The sequence below is a fragment of the Cucurbita maxima genome, unplaced genomic scaffold, assembly GCF_002738345.1.
Source record: "Cucurbita maxima cultivar Rimu unplaced genomic scaffold, Cmax_1.0 Cma_Scf00008, whole genome shotgun sequence".
In the NCBI taxonomy this organism is placed as follows: domain Eukaryota; kingdom Viridiplantae; phylum Streptophyta; class Magnoliopsida; order Cucurbitales; family Cucurbitaceae; genus Cucurbita; species Cucurbita maxima.
Window position 1 is genome coordinate 4,264,618 of NW_019272024.1, and position 20,083 is coordinate 4,284,700.

Below are 20,083 nucleotides of genomic sequence, written 5' to 3' on the forward strand. Positions count from 1 at the left end.
TCACCCAAGAAATAAGACTATAATTAGATTACCTCTTAAGATCAATAGCAAGATTTGAAACTTTGTTTTAGATTGAGTCTCTCCACAATCGAACTTGATCAAGGCTTGATTGAATGGCTCGGATGCAATCTACACAAGAATTGCTTGAACTTACAAATGACAAAAATGATGCTCAAAGTTCTATGGGTGGTAAAAGATTGCATTGTACATGCTAATTTGTGGTATTTATAGTCTCTCTACGAACAAACTCTCAACTCTTCAAATGCCCACTAACATAAATTAACAAATAACTTCCATCATTTTACCAACTACAAGAAAATTTTTAGATAAATTGTAACGACTCTAGATTTTAACTAACCTAAAGTCACACTATCTTCATAACTTAACTTCTTATGCAGAATCATTTAAAAACATCTTCATAAACAATTTCATGGACTTGCATGTTTCATAAAAAGATCTTTAAAGCAATGCAAACGAAATATTAAATAAAACAAGGTAAACATTGAAAATAAACATGTATAATGTACAGAGGTGTCTTGTCTTTGTCTAAAAAATAAAAGAAGCACACCACTTGAGTATTTTAAGAAATGCATAGTAAATGACCCCACTATTGAGGTCAGAGAATACAAACACATGCACTCATGATTAAGGAACTATAGTTAAAATCATCATAAAGGTGACTCTAGTTCGGACAAAATTAATGTGTAGTATTTTCCTACACACAACCCACACGTGCAAGCCTGAGTTCACCAGGCAGTTCGCACCCCCTGAGCCCATCATAGTCGGACTAGTTCATAGCCAGATGTCTCGAGATCAACAAACCCTCAAATATCATGCCAAACAAGCCTCTCTCTCTCTCTCTCTCTCTCTCTCTCTCTCTCTCTCTCTCTCTCTCTCTCTCTCTAGAAATATATAAACTTAGGATAATAAATTTTTGTTCTTTTAAGAAAAAATACATAAGATTTGTGTTTATTTGGTCTCTAAACTTTGAAGAGTGTCTAAGAACAGCTTTCAATTTGGAATCTAATAAGCCAATAAACTTTCAATTTCATGTCTAATAAATTTCATAAAACTTTAAAATTTTTAAAAATGAATTGATTTCTTCTGTATCAAAACCCTAAACCATCGTAAATATGTAAATATGCAAATAAATAAAAATTAAACGAATTTTAAATTTTAGAATCTACCTAACAAAAATAGTGATTCTATCCACATCTAGAAAAATGGCTAGAAAGAAGCACAAAAAACGAGAAACCCACAAGAAACAAATCAGTATAAAACACCAATAACAACATATTCACAAATTTAAAGGAAAACCCCCCATATAAATGCTACACATGTTGCTCAAGACATGAAATAATAAAGGAATGAAAAAGGTAATCAAAGATGCTCTTCACCAAAACTCATATTGTGTAGTCCCAAGGCATTGGCATTGGCATTGGCATTGGCATTGCTATTGGCATTACTATTGGCATTGCTATTACCAAGAAAAGCAAAAGGGGTGACCACAATTTCTTTTGGGAGTGATCATAAATGGTTCTTTAGATCACAGTGACAGAGACCCCTACAAAGACAACGACCCTTCAAAATGGAAGGCCCACAATCGCATCTGCATGAGAGATAAGGACTTGTCATAGGGCACTCTTGCCCAAGTGCCCCTTCTGAATATCACAAACAAGTGGGGTGTGTGTGCATTCAAATGCCTCCCCCTTCTAACCCTCATACCTAGGTCAATCATTTGTATTTGGATTCCTCATGTCTACTAAACTATTTACCCATTTACCACTTCATCACCTCCTATGATTCCCAACGTCATGGATAACAACATCATTAAGAGCCCAAACCCACCACTAACATATATTATCATCTTTGGACTTCCGCTCAAAGTTTTTAAAACGTGTCTGTTAGGGAGAGGTTTCCACACCCTTATAAAGAATGTTTCATTCCCCTTCCCAACCGATGTGGGATCTCACAACACATGACAAGAGATAGAGTACCATACCTTACAAACGATAAATCAATATAAATTGAAGAAATGACATAATATGAGAAACTATACTTTAGTACCACATTTAATCACTCCTAACTTAAAAAAAAGAACAAAAACAAATGTGACTCGACTTTATTGATCAATGAAATTTGATAAACTAAGGGGGGAAACACCTCTGCATTAAAAGGGGGAAAAGGTACAACAACATGGATCCCAAAATGCAATTTATAATTGTATATCACAGAAAAGAAGAAAAACAATAACAAAAACAAAAACAGTGTTTTCTATTCAAGAAGAAGAGAAGGGAAGGAGGGGATGAGGTGCAGTAGATTTTTCTATGGCTCTTCTTTTTTTAAGAGGAAGATCAAAAGCAGATTTCATCTGCTGCTCTGCTTTTGCTTTACAGCTCTCCCTTTAAGACTATTCCATCTTCTAATAAAGCTTTCAAATCCTACATTCTTTTACATGGATAACTGGTCCACCAATGTAGGGCAACTAGGAAGAAGGAATAAAGTTGAAGAAATCATTTGGAATTAGAATTATAAACTAATAAGAGTAAATTCCCTCCATTTAAAATTTTAAAAAAATAAAAAAATAAAAAAAAAAGACCTCTCACTGACCTACTGGCTCCTTCTTCTTCTTCATCTGCAGCAGCCTGCATCTCTCCCATCATTGTAGATTGATCATTCAACACCATTGTAATGATATATTAATAATCATCATCTTCTTTTCCACCCACATGGAACCAACTCTTTAGTAGATATTTCTTCTTCAAAAGTGGATAGCTTTTATCATATGATCAATAAAAACCAAAAAAAAAAAAAAGGATCATCACCATGGTTTTGTATTATCTTCCTTGAGGAACTCTTTTTCTTGGCTTCTAGAATTTATAGAGAGATATAAGATTAGGAAGGAAACGTCATTTGGCATAATTGGATTCTTGGGTTAAAAAAGTTTTATGTTTCTCTCACTCTCGAGATTCGCCCCTTTCGAAGAGAAATTATTGGACGAAACCATCACAATGATGGTTATGTCGAGTTAAGATTATGTCGTCCTGGGGACGCAAGGACTTCATGTGGGAGTGACATTATGGGTGAGCTTGAGTTTGAGGCCTATAATGTACAGAGGGCAGTACAGCCCTGAGTTTCCTGGTTAGTATTCAGAGAAAAAAGGAAGAGACAAAACTAAACACACAAGAGTCATTTACCAAAAGCTTGAGGACTGAACTGTTCTTATTGATGGAAAGTGCAAATCCTTCACTTCAGCTCTCTCTCTTTCATTCATTCAAAGCAATAAAGAGCATCCTTTAATTAAAGCTGAAGGGTATTCTTGTCATATGAATAAAGAAAGGAAACAAAGCATTAACTTTGCTCTCTCTCTCTCTTTTTTGTTTTTTTCAGTTCTTTTTCCCTCCCCACCCCGCATTTGATCTTTCTATTATCCAACGGCCATCTTTTAACTTGCATTTTGCTAGCTACTTGTCTATCTACAGAGCCATCTTCTCTCTTTCCTTTCATTCAACCTCTTTTCTTCCTAGCTTTGCTAAAAGAAACTTGCATAGAGGAATCCAGAAAGCAAAGAAACCATTTTTGTAGCAGAATTTCAACATTGCATCTTCACGAAAAGGAAAGAAAAGCAAACAAAAGAGGAGAAAAAAAGGAGGGTCTTAGTTTTTCTTACTTGTATTTGAACACTCGTTTACTATGAACATGTTTGATTCCTTGAGCCCAAGTACACTTGAAGAAGTTCAACGTATTATTCCACTGTCTTCTCCTCCTCACTTTGCTGAAGAACATATTATAGCAAAGCTGCTTAAGGCCCTTGGTTTTTCCTTCCTGTACTTCCAAACTCAATTCCCTTGAAACAATTTCGGGAAAAACATGTTTTTCCTTGTTTTTACATTCTTGTCTCTTCTAGGCTCCTCTTCTTCCCACAGTTTGGTCAGTGATTTCCATGTTTTGCTTGCTCTCAAACAAGGGTTTCAATTCTCTGACTCTGCTATACTAAGCACTTGGAATGCCTCAAACTTCAGCTCAGTTTGTACGTGGGTCGGGATTCAGTGCACTGATGGACGAGTTGTGTCGGTTGACTTGAGAGATTTGAACCTTGGTGGCTCTGTTTCACCATTGATTTCGAGTCTTGACCAACTTTCTGAGTTGTCTTTAGCAGGAAATAACTTCTCTGGTGGCATTGAAGTAGCGAATTTGAGTTACCTTCGATTCCTCAACATCTCAACCAATCAGTTCACTGGGACTCTGGACTGGAACTTCTCGAGCCTGCCGAACTTGGAGGTGTTCGATGCCTATGACAACAACTTCTCTGCTCAGCTCCCCACTAAGATTTTGAACTTACGGAACCTCAAATACTTGGACCTTGGAGGTAACTATTTCCATGGAAAAATCCCTGAGGGCTATGGCAGTTTCGAAGAGTTGCAATATCTTTCTCTTGAAGGAAATAATTTGGTTGGGAAAATCCCAGAAGAGCTGGGAAATCTCACGAATTTGAGAGAAATTTACTTGGGTCATTTCAATGCTTTCGAAGGTGGGATTCCACCTGAGCTTGGGAAGTTGGTCAATTTGGTTATCATGCAGATTACAGACTGCAGTTTGAATGGTCAAATTCCTCATGAACTGGGGAATTTGAAGGCCTTGAACACACTATATTTGTATACAAATCAACTCTTCGGTTCGATTCCGAAGCAGATAGGAAATTTGACAAACTTGGTCTATCTCGATCTCTCCAACAATGCACTCACCGGAGAAATCCCATCTGAGTTTGTTAATCTCAAACAGCTCAAGCTTTACAACCTCTTCATCAACAAACTGCACGGATCTATTCCAGACTACATAGCAGATTTACCAAACTTGGAGACATTGGCACTGTGGATGAACAACTTTACCGGCACAATCCCGAAGATTCTTGGCCAAAATGGGAGGCTTCGGCTCCTCGATTTGTCTTCAAACAAGCTCACGGGTATAATACCGCAAGATTTGTGTTCATCGAATCAGCTGACAATACTGATTCTGATGAACAACTTCCTGTTTGGACCAATCCCTGATGGTTTGGGGACATGTACCAGTCTTATAAAAGTGAGGTTGGGGCAGAACTATCTGAATGGAAGCATTCCCAATGGCTTCATTTACTTGCCTCAACTAAATTTAGCAGAGTTTCAGGACAATTACCTTTCAGGTACACTTTCAGAAAATTGGGAGAGTTCATCAAAACCCATCAAATTAGGGCAACTTAATCTCTCTAACAATCTTCTCTCAGGAACTTTACCATCTTCACTTTCTAATTTCTCTTCTCTGCAAATTCTCCTCCTCAATGGCAACCAGTTTTCTGGTACAATCCCTCCTTCCATTGGAGAACTCAATCAACTTCTAAAGCTTGATCTTAGCAGGAACACACTTTCTGGTCAAATTCCTCCTGAAATAGGGAATTGTATCCATCTCACTTACCTTGATTTGAGCAAGAACAACCTCTCTGGCCCAATTCCACCTGAAATTTCGAATATAAATATTCTCAATTACCTCAACTTGTCGAGAAATCATCTAAATCAATCCCTACCGAAATCAATAGGGGCAATGAAGAGCCTTACGATTGCTGATTTCTCCTTCAATGATTTCTCCGGAAAGTTACCGGAATCAGGACAACTTGCCTTCTTCAATGCATCATCCTTTGCCGGAAATCCTCAACTCTGCGGCTCTCTCCTCAACAATCCCTGCAACTTCGCAACAACAGCGACAAAACCGGGAAAAACTCCGGCGTACTTCAAGCTAATCTTCGCTCTCGGCCTGCTGATTTGTTCTCTAGTGTTCGCCATAGCGGCCGTAGTCAAAGCGAAATCATTCAAAAGAAACGGATCGAGTTCATGGAAAATGACCTCATTCCAAAAGCTCGATTTCACCGTCTACGACGTATTGGAGTGCGTGAAAGACGGCAACGTGATCGGAAGAGGCGGCGCTGGCATTGTCTACCACGGGAAAATGCCGAACGGAGTCGAGATCGCAGTGAAGAAACTCCTAGGATTTGGCCCTAACAGTCACGACCATGGATTCCGAGCCGAAATCCAAACCCTAGGCAACATTCGACACCGAAACATCGTCAGATTACTCGCATTCTGCTCCAATAAAGAGACAAATCTCCTCGTATACGAATACATGAGGAACGGAAGCTTAGGCGAAGCACTCCACGGCAAAAAGGCCTCGTTTCTCGGATGGAATTTGAGGTGCAAAATCGCCATTGAGGCTGCCAAAGGTCTCTGCTACCTCCACCACGATTGCTCTCCACTAATCGTCCACCGAGACGTGAAATCGAACAACATTCTCTTGAATTCCAACTTCGAAGCTCACGTCGCCGATTTCGGTCTGGCGAAGTTCATGTTCGAGGGCGGCGCGTCGGAATGCATGTCGGTGATCGCCGGCTCTTACGGCTACATCGCTCCTGGTACGTTCTCTTCTTTTTCTCTTTTTCTCTTTTCTTTTTTTTTTTTCTATTGCTTTTTTCGATTTTCATATTTATTTTCTTTTTCTTTTTCAATTTGGGTCGTTACAGTATTAGTTAAGTTAGTTAATTACTAAAATTCGTTTGGTGGGCCATGGTAATTGAATTAGTAGTCAATGCCAGCCGTCCGATCGTCACAGCCATGAAAATCTAAGGGCAGTGATTGACAGTGACCACTGGAACTTTGGTTTCACCAGTTGGTCAAATTATGTTTTGAAGAAAAAACACTCAATTTAACTTTGTCCAAAGTTTGAATTTTATCTTTTTTTTTTATTATTATTATATTTATAAATATTTTTCAATTTTAATTTTATAAATGACGATGATATAGATACTGATACACTTTTTTTAATGTATCATTATAGAATATGCGTACACATTGAGAGTCGACGAGAAAAGTGACGTATATAGTTTTGGAGTTGTGCTATTAGAGCTTTTGACGGGTCGTCGTCCAGTTGGAGATTTCGAGGACGGAGTGGTTGACATAGCACAATGGTGCAAAAGAGCTCTAACAAATGGTGAGAATGAAAACGACATTATTTGCATAGTTGACAAAAGGATCGGGATGGTGCCTAAAGAGGAAGCAAAACACTTATTCTTCATAGCAATGTTATGTGTGCAAGAGAACAGCGTGGAAAGACCAACAATGAGAGAAGTGGTTCAAATGTTGGCCGAGTTTTCTCATCAGTTTCCCAAATGTTTCCAATCTCCCTCTTCTTCTTCTTCTCCCGATCAAAATTTGAAGAACGGCGAAAAGGAGAGAGAAGATCCGTCGAAATCCAAACTCGATCTTTTGGTTTAAGTGAGAAAAAAATGATTTTTTTTTTTTTTTGTTTTTTCATTAGGGTTTTATCAAAAACAAAAAAAATATATATATATATATTAATTTAGGGTTTAGTTCCATATGCTTTTTCTTTTAAAAGCTTTATAATATTGTGTGTTAAATGGGTTGTTTTGATATATGTAAAGGTTTATTTTCTCAAGTTATTTAAGTAATTTAGGGAATTTGAGGGGTAAAGTTAAAAGAAAATGGGAGGGGGAGGGGGTGGAAGAAATAAAATTAAACTAAAATAAAATAGTGTACTGATTCTAGTCATCAATACGTATGATATTTGTTAAAATCGCTCTCGTGATTTTCGACTATAAACGTGTTATATTATTACTTTTCTCTTAACGTAGGTATGTAGTTGTGAATTATATGATATTCAATATCCGAGCTTAATATCTATTGTTTTGAATATTCCTTTTAATTCCATTTTGGTTGTTTAAAAGTTTCGATTCTGTTATTGGGTTTAATCCTTGAAATCTAATTGATTTTAATTTTTTATATAAAATTAGAAAAAATTAGAAAATAAAGGTGTTCGACAACTAGAAAAATCCGACTAACCCAACTCAAATTGTATCGTGAGTTCAAATAAATGAAATTTTTATAGTTTTGATTGGTTTGGCCCTTAAATTATTTTAATTTTAAAATATATACATTATACATTATACATTATACATTATTTATTTATTTTCTAACTACTTTTAAATAATTTTTAACGTTATTTTATGAGATTAAGTTTTAAATTTTAATTAAATGTTTAAAAATAAAGAAATAAATGTTTTTTTTACCAATTAATATTTTAATTTTATTAAAAACATAATTTTGAATAAAAAAAAACTTACTAAATTCAAAAAAATTTATAGCTCGAGAAAATTAGATTTATTCATGTTCAAACCATTAACAAATTTAAAAATTAATAAAATTAATTAATAACACTCTTTAATTAAATTAAATTAATTAATTAATTATACTCTTTAATTAACTTTAATTATTTATGTAATTAATAGTGTATCAATTTTCGTAATAATTAGATCTAACTTTAATCTAATAATTAACTTTAATTAAGTAATTACACTCTTAGGATCTTATATATTTTTGTAATATATTCATAATAGGGGTAATTTAGACCTATTTATATATTTTTTTATATATAAGAATATACTGAATTTATTATTCAAGTCTAGGAAATGTCTCCATTAATTATTTATGTAAAATTAAAGTCTGTCTATATTATTCTAGGACAATCAAATTTTGTAATATTAGAAAACAGAGATAATAATAATTACTGAATAAATAAAATCAATAAACTTTAAAACTGTAATTGGAGGGGTGCGCCAGGCCCAGGCAGTAGTGCAAGACTTGGGCGACACTCGAGAGTCCCAGCAGCAAGCTGCTGTAAACGGGCTCTCCCCCATTAAAAAATTAATTTAATATCATGTGAGCCGATGGCCCACGTATCAGATATTAAACTGATAAGAACAGATACTACACTTGATCTTAGCCAAAAGGCCGAGAAAGGTATGATTTGTTAAGAATGCCACCGCTGCTTTTATAGACACTTCCGATTACTGTGGTATGGGCACAACCGATGTGGGATTAGCAGATTGGTTTTATCTTTATTACTTTCTCAATTGTCACCTTCCAAGTCTTCCTTGGGCCAAGTTAAGCATTCCTCCCAAATAACCAAATAAGATAATTATGGGTATTAATATGATTCTTAATGATTTTTTTTTTAAAATTGGGTTAATTTTTTTAATACTAAAAATATGGGTCGATTAGCAATTTTATTTAATCAATCCGACCAACTTGAAAATAGGCTTACGATCCAAACTATCTTAACTCTATCCTACTCTTAAATTATTATGAAAATTAAATAATTTTTGTTACTAAACTTTTGCATTTGTGAATGTTTGATAGTTAAGTTTTTTAGATTTTAGTGATTAATGTAATGAGTAATGTGTACAAATATACTTTTTTTTAAAATATTTTTAAAAAATAATTGACAGCTCAACCTAACCAAAAAAATGAGTTAGAATTGGATTGAATAGTGAACTCTATTCAGATGGTTTGAATCACAAACTTTTGGTTGATTCAAAAGATTTCTTCAACTCAATCACTGTATGTATGAACGACCGACTGAATAACATATTATAACTTCTCTATTATTAAATCTATTATTAAAGGTATACTTGAGAGTTAGTTTTTTAGTTTGGTTTAAGATTTCTCTCCCACATGATTTTGTTCATTCAAAATCAATTAAATATTGGTTTATAGGATTAAAACCATGTGTTCAATACTTTGAATACGACACCTTCTCTTGATTTTAATGAGTAAAAATGTTAAATATAGGATGAGTATTTAAAAATAGTATGGCACTATTAAAATCAGAAAATGTAACTACATTCAACATGTTTTGTGACTTGTGGGACCTACTTTGTGTGATTGTTCCTTGAGCTCTACTATTCTTTTTCAGTAGAGTTGGATTCAGAGTATATGTTTACACACAGTTTACGCACACTAAGCAAGCTCGTTAACATACTCTTAAACTTGACTATGGACTAGTAAGTGTTCACACCGTCGAAAACCATTAAAAAAGAAAGAAACACGAATAATAATGTAGTATCCTTGTTCGTATATAACAAAATTGGAAAGCTAATCACGGTTCAATGAGATGATGTACATAAGACTTTCATCATATATGTAATGACATAAATTCATGGTATTCATTCATGTTTATCAGACATCATGATGTCTCACAAAGCATAAACATAATACAAATACAATCAACAAAACATGAAGTGACACACTCTGACTAACATAACATGACATAAAAAACAATATGTAAATATGGTATTCATGCATCAATCAATTTCATTCCACCTAACTCGTACACGTTCCAATATTAAGCTGGCTACCAAACATCAAACATCGAACGTAATTTAAAATTTAAAATAAAACGAAGTGGATCATTTGGGGAATGGGTTGGTGAGGTATTTTATATAAATTATGAATTTTTATCAGACCATCCAAATAAAATTTAATTAAAACATTTAACCAATTAAAAAACTACAAAAAAAATAAAAATAAATAAATAAATAAATTGAAAACTATGTTACCCAAATCCAAATATTAGAACGAATAAAAGCAAGTGGATCACGTGAGAAGAGGGGGTTGGTAAGGTGTTTGGTACAAAATTTAAACACATTTTTTTATTAAAAAAAATATTAGAAAATACGTGTACGGTGGAGAAGTTTTTGAAAATAAAAATAAAACCAGAAAACGACAATAACGTTATCCACGTTCCCAAACACTCACCCCCATCACGGGAGCTTAAATCCCACTTCATCATTTGAAATTTATTATTAAAAAAAAAAAAAAAAAAAAAAAAAACTCAATGATCTAAAAAAAACATTCCGATTATAAACTTATTTAAGTTAAAATAGATTTAACCAAATGAAAGGCCCGATAACAGATACACACCATTAATCATTAGTAGATATTATCCGTTTTGACCTTATGAGTAAATATTGTTCGCTTTGACCCGTTACGTATCATCATGAACTTGTGATTTTAAAACGCGTTTAATAAGAACGATTTTCACGTTCTTTTATGAATTTTCTTACTCTCTATAACTTACGGTTCCTCTGAGTTAAATTAAAAAAATATTATTTTGATTGCCCCACCATTATTTGTATGTATATATATATTAATTTTATTTTGATTTTTTTATTATTTATCCTCTAAAATTTTAAAATAATTTTTAATTAATTTTAAAAATATATATATATGTAAATTGAATCCTAAATCTAGGAACCAACCCAGTTTACAACTGGAACGATTCGATCAGCTCAAAAAAAAAAAAAAAAAAAAAAAAAAAATCTTANCTAACTAACTCAAAGAAGCTACTAATTTTATAACATAATCAATTGCATTTTTAAATTATAAGATTCAATTAATAAATGATTTGTGGTTAACTATTGTTAACCTCCAATAATTTTGTACTAATTACGAAGGCAAGGCTGTAAGGGTAGTTGGCAGATATAGCGAGAGGAATGTGCTTATTTATTTGATCCCTGCTTTCTTGGAGACCAAACCAACACAAAATTCTTCATAATGTCTTCTATTTTTCTGCAATTCACCCCCTTCGTGTCCCCATCTCTCCACACCCACCGCAAGCTCCGCCATTACAGACCCCTCACCCCTCTTTTCCGGCCGTCAAAGCACCCCGGACACCTCGCCGTCCGATCACTTCAACGGAATACAGAGCTTCCATCTCTTCCAACGCCGCCGCAGAAACCAACCCCTGTGGTCAAATTCGTGTCCACGGCGGCGGGGCTGTTCCCTCTGTATATCACGGCTGGTGGCGTTGTTGCGTGCCTGAAACCGTCGACGTTCTCGTGGTTCGTGCGGAGAGGGCCTGGTTCTTATAGCTTGGCTCTTGGGTTGGTTATGTTGGCCATGGGACTCACTCTGGAGCTCAAGGATTTGTTCACTCTGTTCATGCAGAGGCCGCTTTCTGTGAGTTTTTGCAACATTTTTTGAATTTTGGAATATTTGGTGAATTAATGAATGATTCTGAATTTGTGGGTTGGTTGATTTTGGTCAGATATTATATGTATGTATAGCTCAATTTACAATTATGCCGGTGGTCGGAGTGCTCATCGGAAAATATCTTGGGCTTCCGCCGCCGCTTTCCGTCGGATTGGTCTTGCTTGGATGTTGTCCGGGAGGGATTGCTTCGAGTGTGGTAAGTTTATCATCTATTGTATATTTTGAGTGGCCCGTACCAATGGAGATCTATTCCCTACTTATAAATCTATGATCAATGTGGAATTCCCTCCTACCATCCTCCTCTCGAACAAAGTACACTATAGAACCTCCCTTGAGGTATATGAAGCCCTCAAATAGCCTTACTTAAATGAGGTTCGACTTCTTTCTTTGGAGCCCTCGAACAATGTACCCAAAAATGCCTCGAAGCAATGGAGATTTATTCCGTACTTATAAACCCATGATTATTCTCTTAATTAACCTACGTGTGACTCCTTCCCAATAATCCTCCTCTTGAATAAAGTATACTATAGAGCCTCCCTCAAGGCTCATGGAGCCCTCGAAACAGCTTCCACTTAATTGAAGCTCGACTCCTTTCTCTGGAGCCCTTGAAAAAAGTACATTCTTTGTTCAACATTTGAGTCATTTTTTTACTTACACTTTCGAAGGTCCCAACTTCTTTGTTGGACATTCGAGGATTGTATTGACATGGCTAATTTAAGAGCATAGCTCTGATAACAGGTTAGTAATTAAAACTCTCAATAATGATATAATATTGTCCACTTTAAACATAAACTCTCATAATATTACTTTTTGGTTTACTGCTCCATACCAAACCCATGATGATTTCCTTAATTAACCGAGGTGTGACTCCCTTCCAACAATCAATTATTTTTTTGAATAGTAAATAGTGTTTCAGGTGACGTTAATAGCTCGAGGCGACGTTCCTTTATCGATTATAATGACTGTATGCACCACTCTGGGAGCCGTAATTCTCACTCCCTTTCTCACTAAAACGCTCGTCGGAGCTTTCGTTCCGGTGGACGCTCTGAAGCTGTCTCTCAGCACTCTTCAGGTCAAACAAACAAAAGAACTTTGACTAAAATCGATCCGACATAGATTTTGGTTGACTTTTTGTTTGTTGGTTTAGGTGGTGGTAGCTCCCATTTTGTTGGGTTCTTACTTGCAGAAAGCTTGTCCTAAGCTTGTGAAACGAATTGTGACATTTTCGCCACTTGTTGCTGTATTAACTTCGTCACTTCTTGCTTGCAGGTCTTTTTTCTTTGTTGTTGAACCATTGTTTGCTTTCTTAAGCTGTTTTTGAGGTGGATTTAATGATGGTTCTTGTTTTATCTTAGTGTATTTTCAGAGAATTTCGTTCGTTTTAAATCATCCCTTGTTAGTTCGACGTTGGGTTCCGACGTATCTTCATGGATTGGTGTTAAAACGATATTGTCCGGAGAGTTGGGAACTATAATACTTTCGGTGTTTTTGTTGCACCTCGTTGGTTTCTTTGTTGGGTAAGTCGTTGTTGCATCTATTTCATTGCCTCTTGACATGAATTTGGTAAAATGAGAATCGAACTTCAATCCTCGTAAATTATTTGTAACCTAAGTTCACTGTTATCAGATATTTTCCGTTTTGACCTGTTACGTATCACCATTAGTCTTATTGTTTTAAAACATGTTTGTTAGAGAGAGGTTTTCACACCCTTATTAGAATGTTTAGTTTCCCTCACCAACTAATGTGAGACCTCACAATCCATCCCTTGAGGGGCCCAACGTCCTTGTGGAAAACTACTCGGTATAACTCTGATACTATTTATAACCGTCTAAGTCCACCTCTATTAGATATTGTTCATTTTGGCCTGTTATGTATCCCCATCAGCCTCACAGTTTTAAAACTTGTCTATTAAGGAAAAGTTTCCACATTCTTATACGAAATGTTTCGTTGCTCTTTCGAGTGTGGGATCTCACAATCCATTCTTAAGAGGCCCATGTCTTCATTGGTACACCGCCCGATATCTAGCTCTAATACCATTTATAATAGCCCAAGTCCACCGTCAACCGATATTGTTTACTTTATCCATTACCATCACTTTCATGATTTTAAAAGGTGTCTGTTAGGTAGAGTTTTCTACATCCAAATTCAAAATGTTTCTTCTTCTCTCCAACTAATGTGAGATTTTAACCACGTTTATATCATTTTACTTTGCAGCTACACAATAGCGGTAATCGGAGGATTTCAAGAACGAGAACGGAGAGCAATATCCCTCGAGGTAAGAATCAAAACATAAACATTCCCATCTTTAAAACCCAAAACATGATATGATATGAACGAGAGATTCAGGTCGGGATGCAAAATTCATCATTGGGAGTAGTATTGGCAACAGCACATTTCAGTTCAGCAATGGTAGCATTGCCTCCAGCAATGTCAGCGGTGATAATGAACATGATGGGTAGCAGTCTTGGGTCTTTATGGAGAAATATTCCGCCCACTGTTGCAGAGGCTGCCCAGTGAAACCCCCACACACTGCTTGCTTCACAATATGGAGGGGCCTTTCTGGGGCATTGGTTATCAGAATTTGACGGCTGTGATTCATTCGTCAGAGTTCTGTACTGACATCTGATGGTTATCAAATCAAGACTGCCGCCATGGACTGTCGTCACCTTGCACACTGACTCCACTTTGTCATCTTGCATTTCTCTCTCTCTCTTACAATATATGTTAAACTTTTAATAATTTTTAATTTTAAGATTGAATTAATAAAAAAATATTATTAGATTTTGTATTTTGTCTCCATATATTTTAAACTTTTTATTAATACACTTATTTAGTTTTAGATGGAAATTACTTGCCTTCGATTCATCCCGCATCGCTTGCTTACCAAAAATGGCCCACTTGGAGCTCTCGATTTCATGACATGGCTCAACAAAGCATTCATGTCGCTCTACCTATTTAAAGTTTGAGAATATGTCGAGGGCGTTGTGTTGAATACAACTCTCGGTGGAAAACAGTCGCATTCTTTATTAACACCAATCGAGTAGAGATTTACAAAACAGTAGAACTACTAATTTGTATTGATCTAGACCTAACAAATCTAAATCTTTTTCCTAAAATATCTAGATATATTTTCTAAAATCTCTATTAAAATAAATATACAATGTACTCGTACAATTATTGGGCTTGACTTTATTGGGCTAGTGATGATATTTCAACACTCCCCCTCAGCACTAGTCCTCATTCGCTGCACCACAGTGAAAGCTCTCATGTGTGCAAGTATTCAGCTCTTTTGTAGACACGTCTACCACTTGGTCATCCGTATTCTTCATTCAAGGTTTTGTCTCTAATAAAATGGCATTGCACCTCCACATGCTTTGTTCTGCCATGAAACATCTAATTTTCTACTAAACAAATCATAGATTGGTTGTCGCATTGAAGTGGTATCGAATAGTCAACTTTCTGGTGCCAATCTTCTATAAGAAGTTTCAGCCATGTACATTCTTGAGCTGCTCTCGCCGCTGCTCTATACTCTGTTTCTCTAGTTGACAATGATACAGTTGGTTATCTTTTGTTACACCGAGAAATTGTTCTCGAACTGAGCTTGAACACATACCAAGTCAATCATCGAGTATCATGATCTCCTGCATAGTCAGCATCACGATATCTAGCTAGCTTGTAGTTTTCGTTTCTTTTATACGAAGGATTGTAATTGATTGTAACTTTGACATATCTCAAGGTTCGTTTTGCCACTGGACTAAACGTTTCCTCATAGTGTAGTCCATATTCTTGAGAGAACCCTGAATCTATAGTCTGAGCTTTGTATCTCACGATTGATCCATCCGGGGTACACTCTATTTTGTAAATCCACTTGCAAAAGATGGATTTGATATATTTTGGTCTTGGTACTAGTTCCCAAGTTTGATTTTGCTTTAGGGCTATAATTTCTTCTTCATCGCTTTCTGGCAAGCCAAGTTTTGTGATGCTTCACATGTCTCTGGCTCATTAACTCCGTCTTCTATAATAGCTGCATTGGCATACTCTTAATTTTAACTTTAAGATTATCTTTGAATGTCTAAGTTGTTGAGGTGCCATTTCTTTCTCACCAGGTTTGCTTGGTTAAGTCACTTTTTGCTCATCAACATCAGTGTCACTCAAATCTCCAAGCACATTAGCATTTAAGCAAGTGTGTACAGTTTGCTCCCTCGTCTTTTGTGGAGGAATTTTTTCAGTGTTGTCCAAGCCTAGTAATACTTTCTTCTCTGAGGGCCACCCATCTTCCATTGCACTGCTTTGATCGTCAATCATGTTGTTTAAGCATCCTGAATCAATGATCCAGTCATCCTTGTAATTGATATGCTCTTCCATCATTGCCATGAGTGCTCGCTCGTCTTCTACTATGGGACATAATACCTCTGCATCCCATTCATTCTCTATCTTCTTTTTGGATATTGTCACATTGCTTTCAACAGACTTTTTCCTGGACCAACAATCTATAGACATGTGGCCCTTTTTCCTGCAATTATAGCAAATTCCTCCAAATCTCTTTTCTTGGAAACTCTTGTTGTCGTTCTTCTGAGCTCTCTCAGGTTGTGCAGTTCCTTGGTGGCTTCTTCTTTTGTCACTATTGTATCCACGTTTGGTAGATGGCCTATTATTGCTCCGACTTTTACTTGTGTAGAGTGCTTCTTCTTCACCCTTCAATGTGATGTCTCCCATTTGTTTAGCCATCGTTTCTTGGTTGGCTAACAAATTTTCGAACTCTACAAGTGATGGGTGTGTGGGTCATCCTTGTACAGCAATAATAAAGCTTCTATATTTCGGTTGCAATCCATGGATTATAATCCTCTTCATTCGAGATTCTACAATGGCGGACTTCGGGTCTAGTTCAGTAATCTCCCGACAGATCGACTTGACCTTGTGGAAGTACTGAGCAATCGTCATGTCACGTTGTGAAATTGACAACAACTCATTCTTCAGAAGTTGTAGCCTTGTTTCATTCTTCTTTGAGAACAACATTACGAACGTGTCACATTCTTCTTTCGGTGTCTTGTCATCCCAAATATGTTATAACATCTCTTCTCCGATTATGGTCTTCAAGGCAAACATTGCTTTGCCTGCTTTGATTCTCCATTTGCGCAAGACGCCGTTAGAATCCTCCCTCTGGCGGCATAGTTTCACACCCACTAACGATCTCCCAAAGATCCTGTCCTTGTAAATAGGACATCATGCATGTTGCCCACGTGTTGTAGTTGTTGTTGAGTTTCTTAATTCCTCAAACGATTTGGAAATCACCCCATCGTGTTGGCCATACCTAAGTAATACCAAACAAGCTCTTTCGACACAAGACTTGCAGAATCACAGACTACTCACGACACAAAAGAAACTCACTTACTACTAATCTCAAGAAATCGTTTCTGATGTGGAAGATCAGATAAAGCTGCAATCACAGAGCATACTAAGAATTCCAAGAGATCAGATAACCTACACTAACCTCGCTTTGATACCAAATTGTTGAACACAACTCTCTGTGGGAAACACTCGCACTCTTTATTAACACCAATCGAGAAAGATTTACAAAACACTTTGTAGAAACTACTACTTTTGTATTGCTTTAGATTTCTTGAATGAAACCTAGGTGGGTTTGTATTGCTTTAGATTTCTTGAATGAAAACGTAGGGGGTGAAGGGTATTTATACTAGAGCCTAAGCAATCTAACCTAACAAATCTAAATCTATAGGTATCTTTTTAAAATCTCTACTACAATAAATATACAATGGGATCGTACCATTATTGGGATAGTGATGATATCTCAACATGTTACACCCCCGACGCCTCTAATCATTGGCTTGAGGGAGGTGTGATCCTTTCAATTCGTAGCTTCATAACGTTGCATGCACGAGACTTCTAGCTAGCTTGATTGCACGACACCAATATCCACCAAATTCAAAATTCTCACCGTGAAGGTATATGACAAGTCAACCGATCTGATCCAACATGCAAAGACCTTACGGGTCATGGATGAAACTCCATGCAGTCCTTGTACTAGATGTTTAGCCTCTCCCTAACCCTTCATGAGCTTGCCCAAACCTAGTTCAAGGACCATTGCCTCGTTCCAAGAGTTAATTCGTGCCTATATAGATCAATTCATGTGCAACCACGATGACCAATCCAACGATTCATCTCGTAGTCTATTTGTCAAGCTTTAATCTTCTAGTCGAGGATAGATGCATGAATTATATTGAACACAATTCTTTATTAACATCAATTATATTGAACATTGGAAGATATTTTTAGGGAGGACAATAATATATACCACACATTTTATCATTTTTTCTTAAAATATCTCAACATCTTTCTTTCTAGATATATTTATTTCCAAAAATTTAGATATTTATTCATAAAATATCTCGATATCTTTCTAAAATATTCTATACAACTTATGAACAACAAATGAAATTGGTTATTGGGCTTGTGATAATCAATGCTCCCATTAGCCCCTGTCTTCATTCATAATACCATGCCATGTTGAGTTGATGGCAAAAGTTCTCATATTTACTAATATTTTATCTTTTTGGATGAAAGTCTCACATCCGCTAATTTAAGAAATGATCATGAGTTTATAATAAAAAAATAGTATCTTCATTGGTATAAGGTCTTTTGGGAAGCCCAAAGCAAAACCATGAGAGCTTATGTTTAAAGTGGGCAGAGTAGTGTTCATCTAACAACAGAACGTTTCCAGAACGTTTCTAGTGCTACACCAAGAGACAGACAAGTATTTATACTATAATGAAAATTATACTAGATTACGCGTTAATTGTTCATAATATTTAACATTTTATTAAAAAGAAGCACATGAGCTTTAAAAATATAAGTAACATGATTGATGTCATGAAATTGTATGAAAATTATTGTCTAATTATAAATTAATATAATCGGCACATTTTAGATTCCACGTGTTGTGACACGTAAGCCAAAGGATAAAAATAAATAAATAAATAATAAATAAATAAATCTCGTAGTTAGCACCACAGAAAACCATTGATTCGTTCGCGTATGTATTTCACCCAAATCCCATAATTTCTTTCAATTCCAATTCTTTTCTTCGCAATCGGAGCCGCCGAATTCTGCACAATGGCTTCGATTTCTCTGCAATTTACCCCCTTCATTTCTCCTCTACACCACCGCCGTAATCTCCGCCTTCACAGACCCAAAATTCCCTGTCTCTTGCCGCCGAAGCTCCCCAGATTGCTTGCCGTCCGATCAGTTCAACGAAATAACGAATACCCATCTCCCCTGCCTCCGGCAAAACCCTCCGGTTTGGATGATTTTCTTTCGACGGCGGCGAGTCTGTACCCTCTGTATGTGACGGTCGGCGGCGTCGTTGCTTGCCTGAAACCGTCGACCTTCTCGTGGTTTGTGGAGAGAGGACCCACTTCGTATAGCTTGGCTCTTGGATTGATTATGTTGGCTATGGGTCTCACTCTGGAGCTGAAGGATTTGGTTAATTTGTTCATGCAGAGGCCACTTTCTGTGAGTTCTTGGGTTCTTGCTTTGTTTATGAGTGCATTTTGTGGGGTTTTGGGATTTTGGTTCTTGATTTGATGGGATTAAATTGTGGACTGCTGGTAATTTTTGTAATGATTCTGTTTTTTTGTTTTAGATATTGTTTGGATGTGTAGCTCAGTACACGATTATGCCGGCTGCCGGAGCTCTTATTGGCAAGTTTTTTGGGCTTTCAACGCCGCTTTCGGTTGGTTTGATCTTGCTTTCGTGTTGCCCTGGAGGGACTGCCTCCAATGTGGTAATGTTCATGATCTCTGTTGCTTATATGTTCAGTTTTAATGTTGTTGTTCTTGATGTTTGACGACTGTTAATCTATTGATTGCATATTATACTCAATTTGGGATGATGTTTCTTAGAGTTATTATACATCTCCCTGTTAGACGCCGTGTAAAAGCCTTGAGAGGAAACTTGGAAGGAAAAACTGAAATAGGATAATATCTACTATGGTAGGCTTAAGCTGTTACAAATGGTATCAAAGCTATACACGGGGCGATGTGCCAGCGAGGGAGCTCAGCTTCGAAGGGGGTGGATATGAGGCGGTGTGTCAGCGAGGACGCTGGCCCCGAAGGGGGTGGATTGGGATGTCGTACAATGATTGGATAGAGCAATGAGTGCCAATGAAGGAGGGGGGGGGGGGGGGGGGGGGGGGG

At 36.5% G+C, this 20,083-nt stretch overlaps 3 protein-coding genes, 2 long non-coding RNA genes and 1 other non-coding gene across 7 annotated transcripts in view; 4 read left to right on the top strand and 2 right to left on the bottom strand.

Annotated features, from left to right (window-relative positions):
• Positions 1 to 2,102: 2,102 nt before the first annotated feature.
• Positions 2,103 to 3,764, bottom strand: LOC111482861. 2 transcript variants are annotated; one of them, XR_002718271.1, is made up of 2 exons: positions 3,671 to 3,764; positions 2,103 to 2,775 (listed from the first exon to the last, which is right to left on the bottom strand). It is a non-coding gene; the product is annotated as an uncharacterized LOC111482861 (long non-coding RNA). The 2 variants fall into 2 exon arrangements; XR_002718272.1 differs by having other exon boundaries at positions 2,103 to 2,759; positions 3,671 to 3,752.
• On the top strand, positions 3,021 to 7,449 carry LOC111482860 (leucine-rich repeat receptor-like serine/threonine-protein kinase BAM3). Its single transcript, XM_023128865.1, has 2 exons — positions 3,021 to 6,436; positions 6,859 to 7,449. The coding sequence occupies exons 1-2, from the start codon at positions 3,871 to 3,873 to the stop codon at positions 7,293 to 7,295; spliced, it is 3,003 nt and encodes a 1,000-aa protein (XP_022984633.1). The 5' UTR covers positions 3,021 to 3,870; the 3' UTR covers positions 7,296 to 7,449.
• Positions 7,450 to 7,915: 466 nt separating this feature from the next.
• LOC111483379 lies at positions 7,916 to 16,844 on the top strand. Its single transcript, XR_002718355.1, has 3 exons — positions 7,916 to 7,925; positions 8,089 to 8,096; positions 16,727 to 16,844. It is a non-coding gene; the product is annotated as an uncharacterized LOC111483379 (long non-coding RNA).
• LOC111483525 lies at positions 8,644 to 8,841 on the bottom strand. The gene has a single exon (XR_002718389.1). It is a non-coding gene; the product is annotated as a U2 spliceosomal RNA (small nuclear RNA).
• Positions 11,406 to 14,607, top strand: LOC111483378 (sodium/pyruvate cotransporter BASS2, chloroplastic-like). Its single transcript, XM_023129572.1, has 7 exons — positions 11,406 to 11,837; positions 11,926 to 12,066; positions 12,787 to 12,942; positions 13,018 to 13,139; positions 13,226 to 13,387; positions 14,085 to 14,145; positions 14,217 to 14,607. The coding sequence occupies exons 1-7, from the start codon at positions 11,433 to 11,435 to the stop codon at positions 14,385 to 14,387; spliced, it is 1,218 nt and encodes a 405-aa protein (XP_022985340.1). The 5' UTR covers positions 11,406 to 11,432; the 3' UTR covers positions 14,388 to 14,607.
• Positions 16,845 to 18,879: 2,035 nt separating the features above from the next.
• The window catches only part of LOC111483238 (probable sodium/metabolite cotransporter BASS2, chloroplastic), a 3,871-nt gene continuing 2,667 nt past the window's right edge, over positions 18,880 to 20,083 (top strand). The window contains exons 1-3 of the mRNA XM_023129381.1: positions 18,880 to 18,919; positions 18,959 to 19,400; positions 19,531 to 19,671. Of these exons, the coding sequence (XP_022985149.1) occupies positions 19,002 to 19,400; positions 19,531 to 19,671 (540 nt within the window). The 5' untranslated portion in view covers positions 18,880 to 18,919; positions 18,959 to 19,001. The remainder of the gene's footprint in view (positions 18,920 to 18,958; positions 19,401 to 19,530; positions 19,672 to 20,083) is intronic.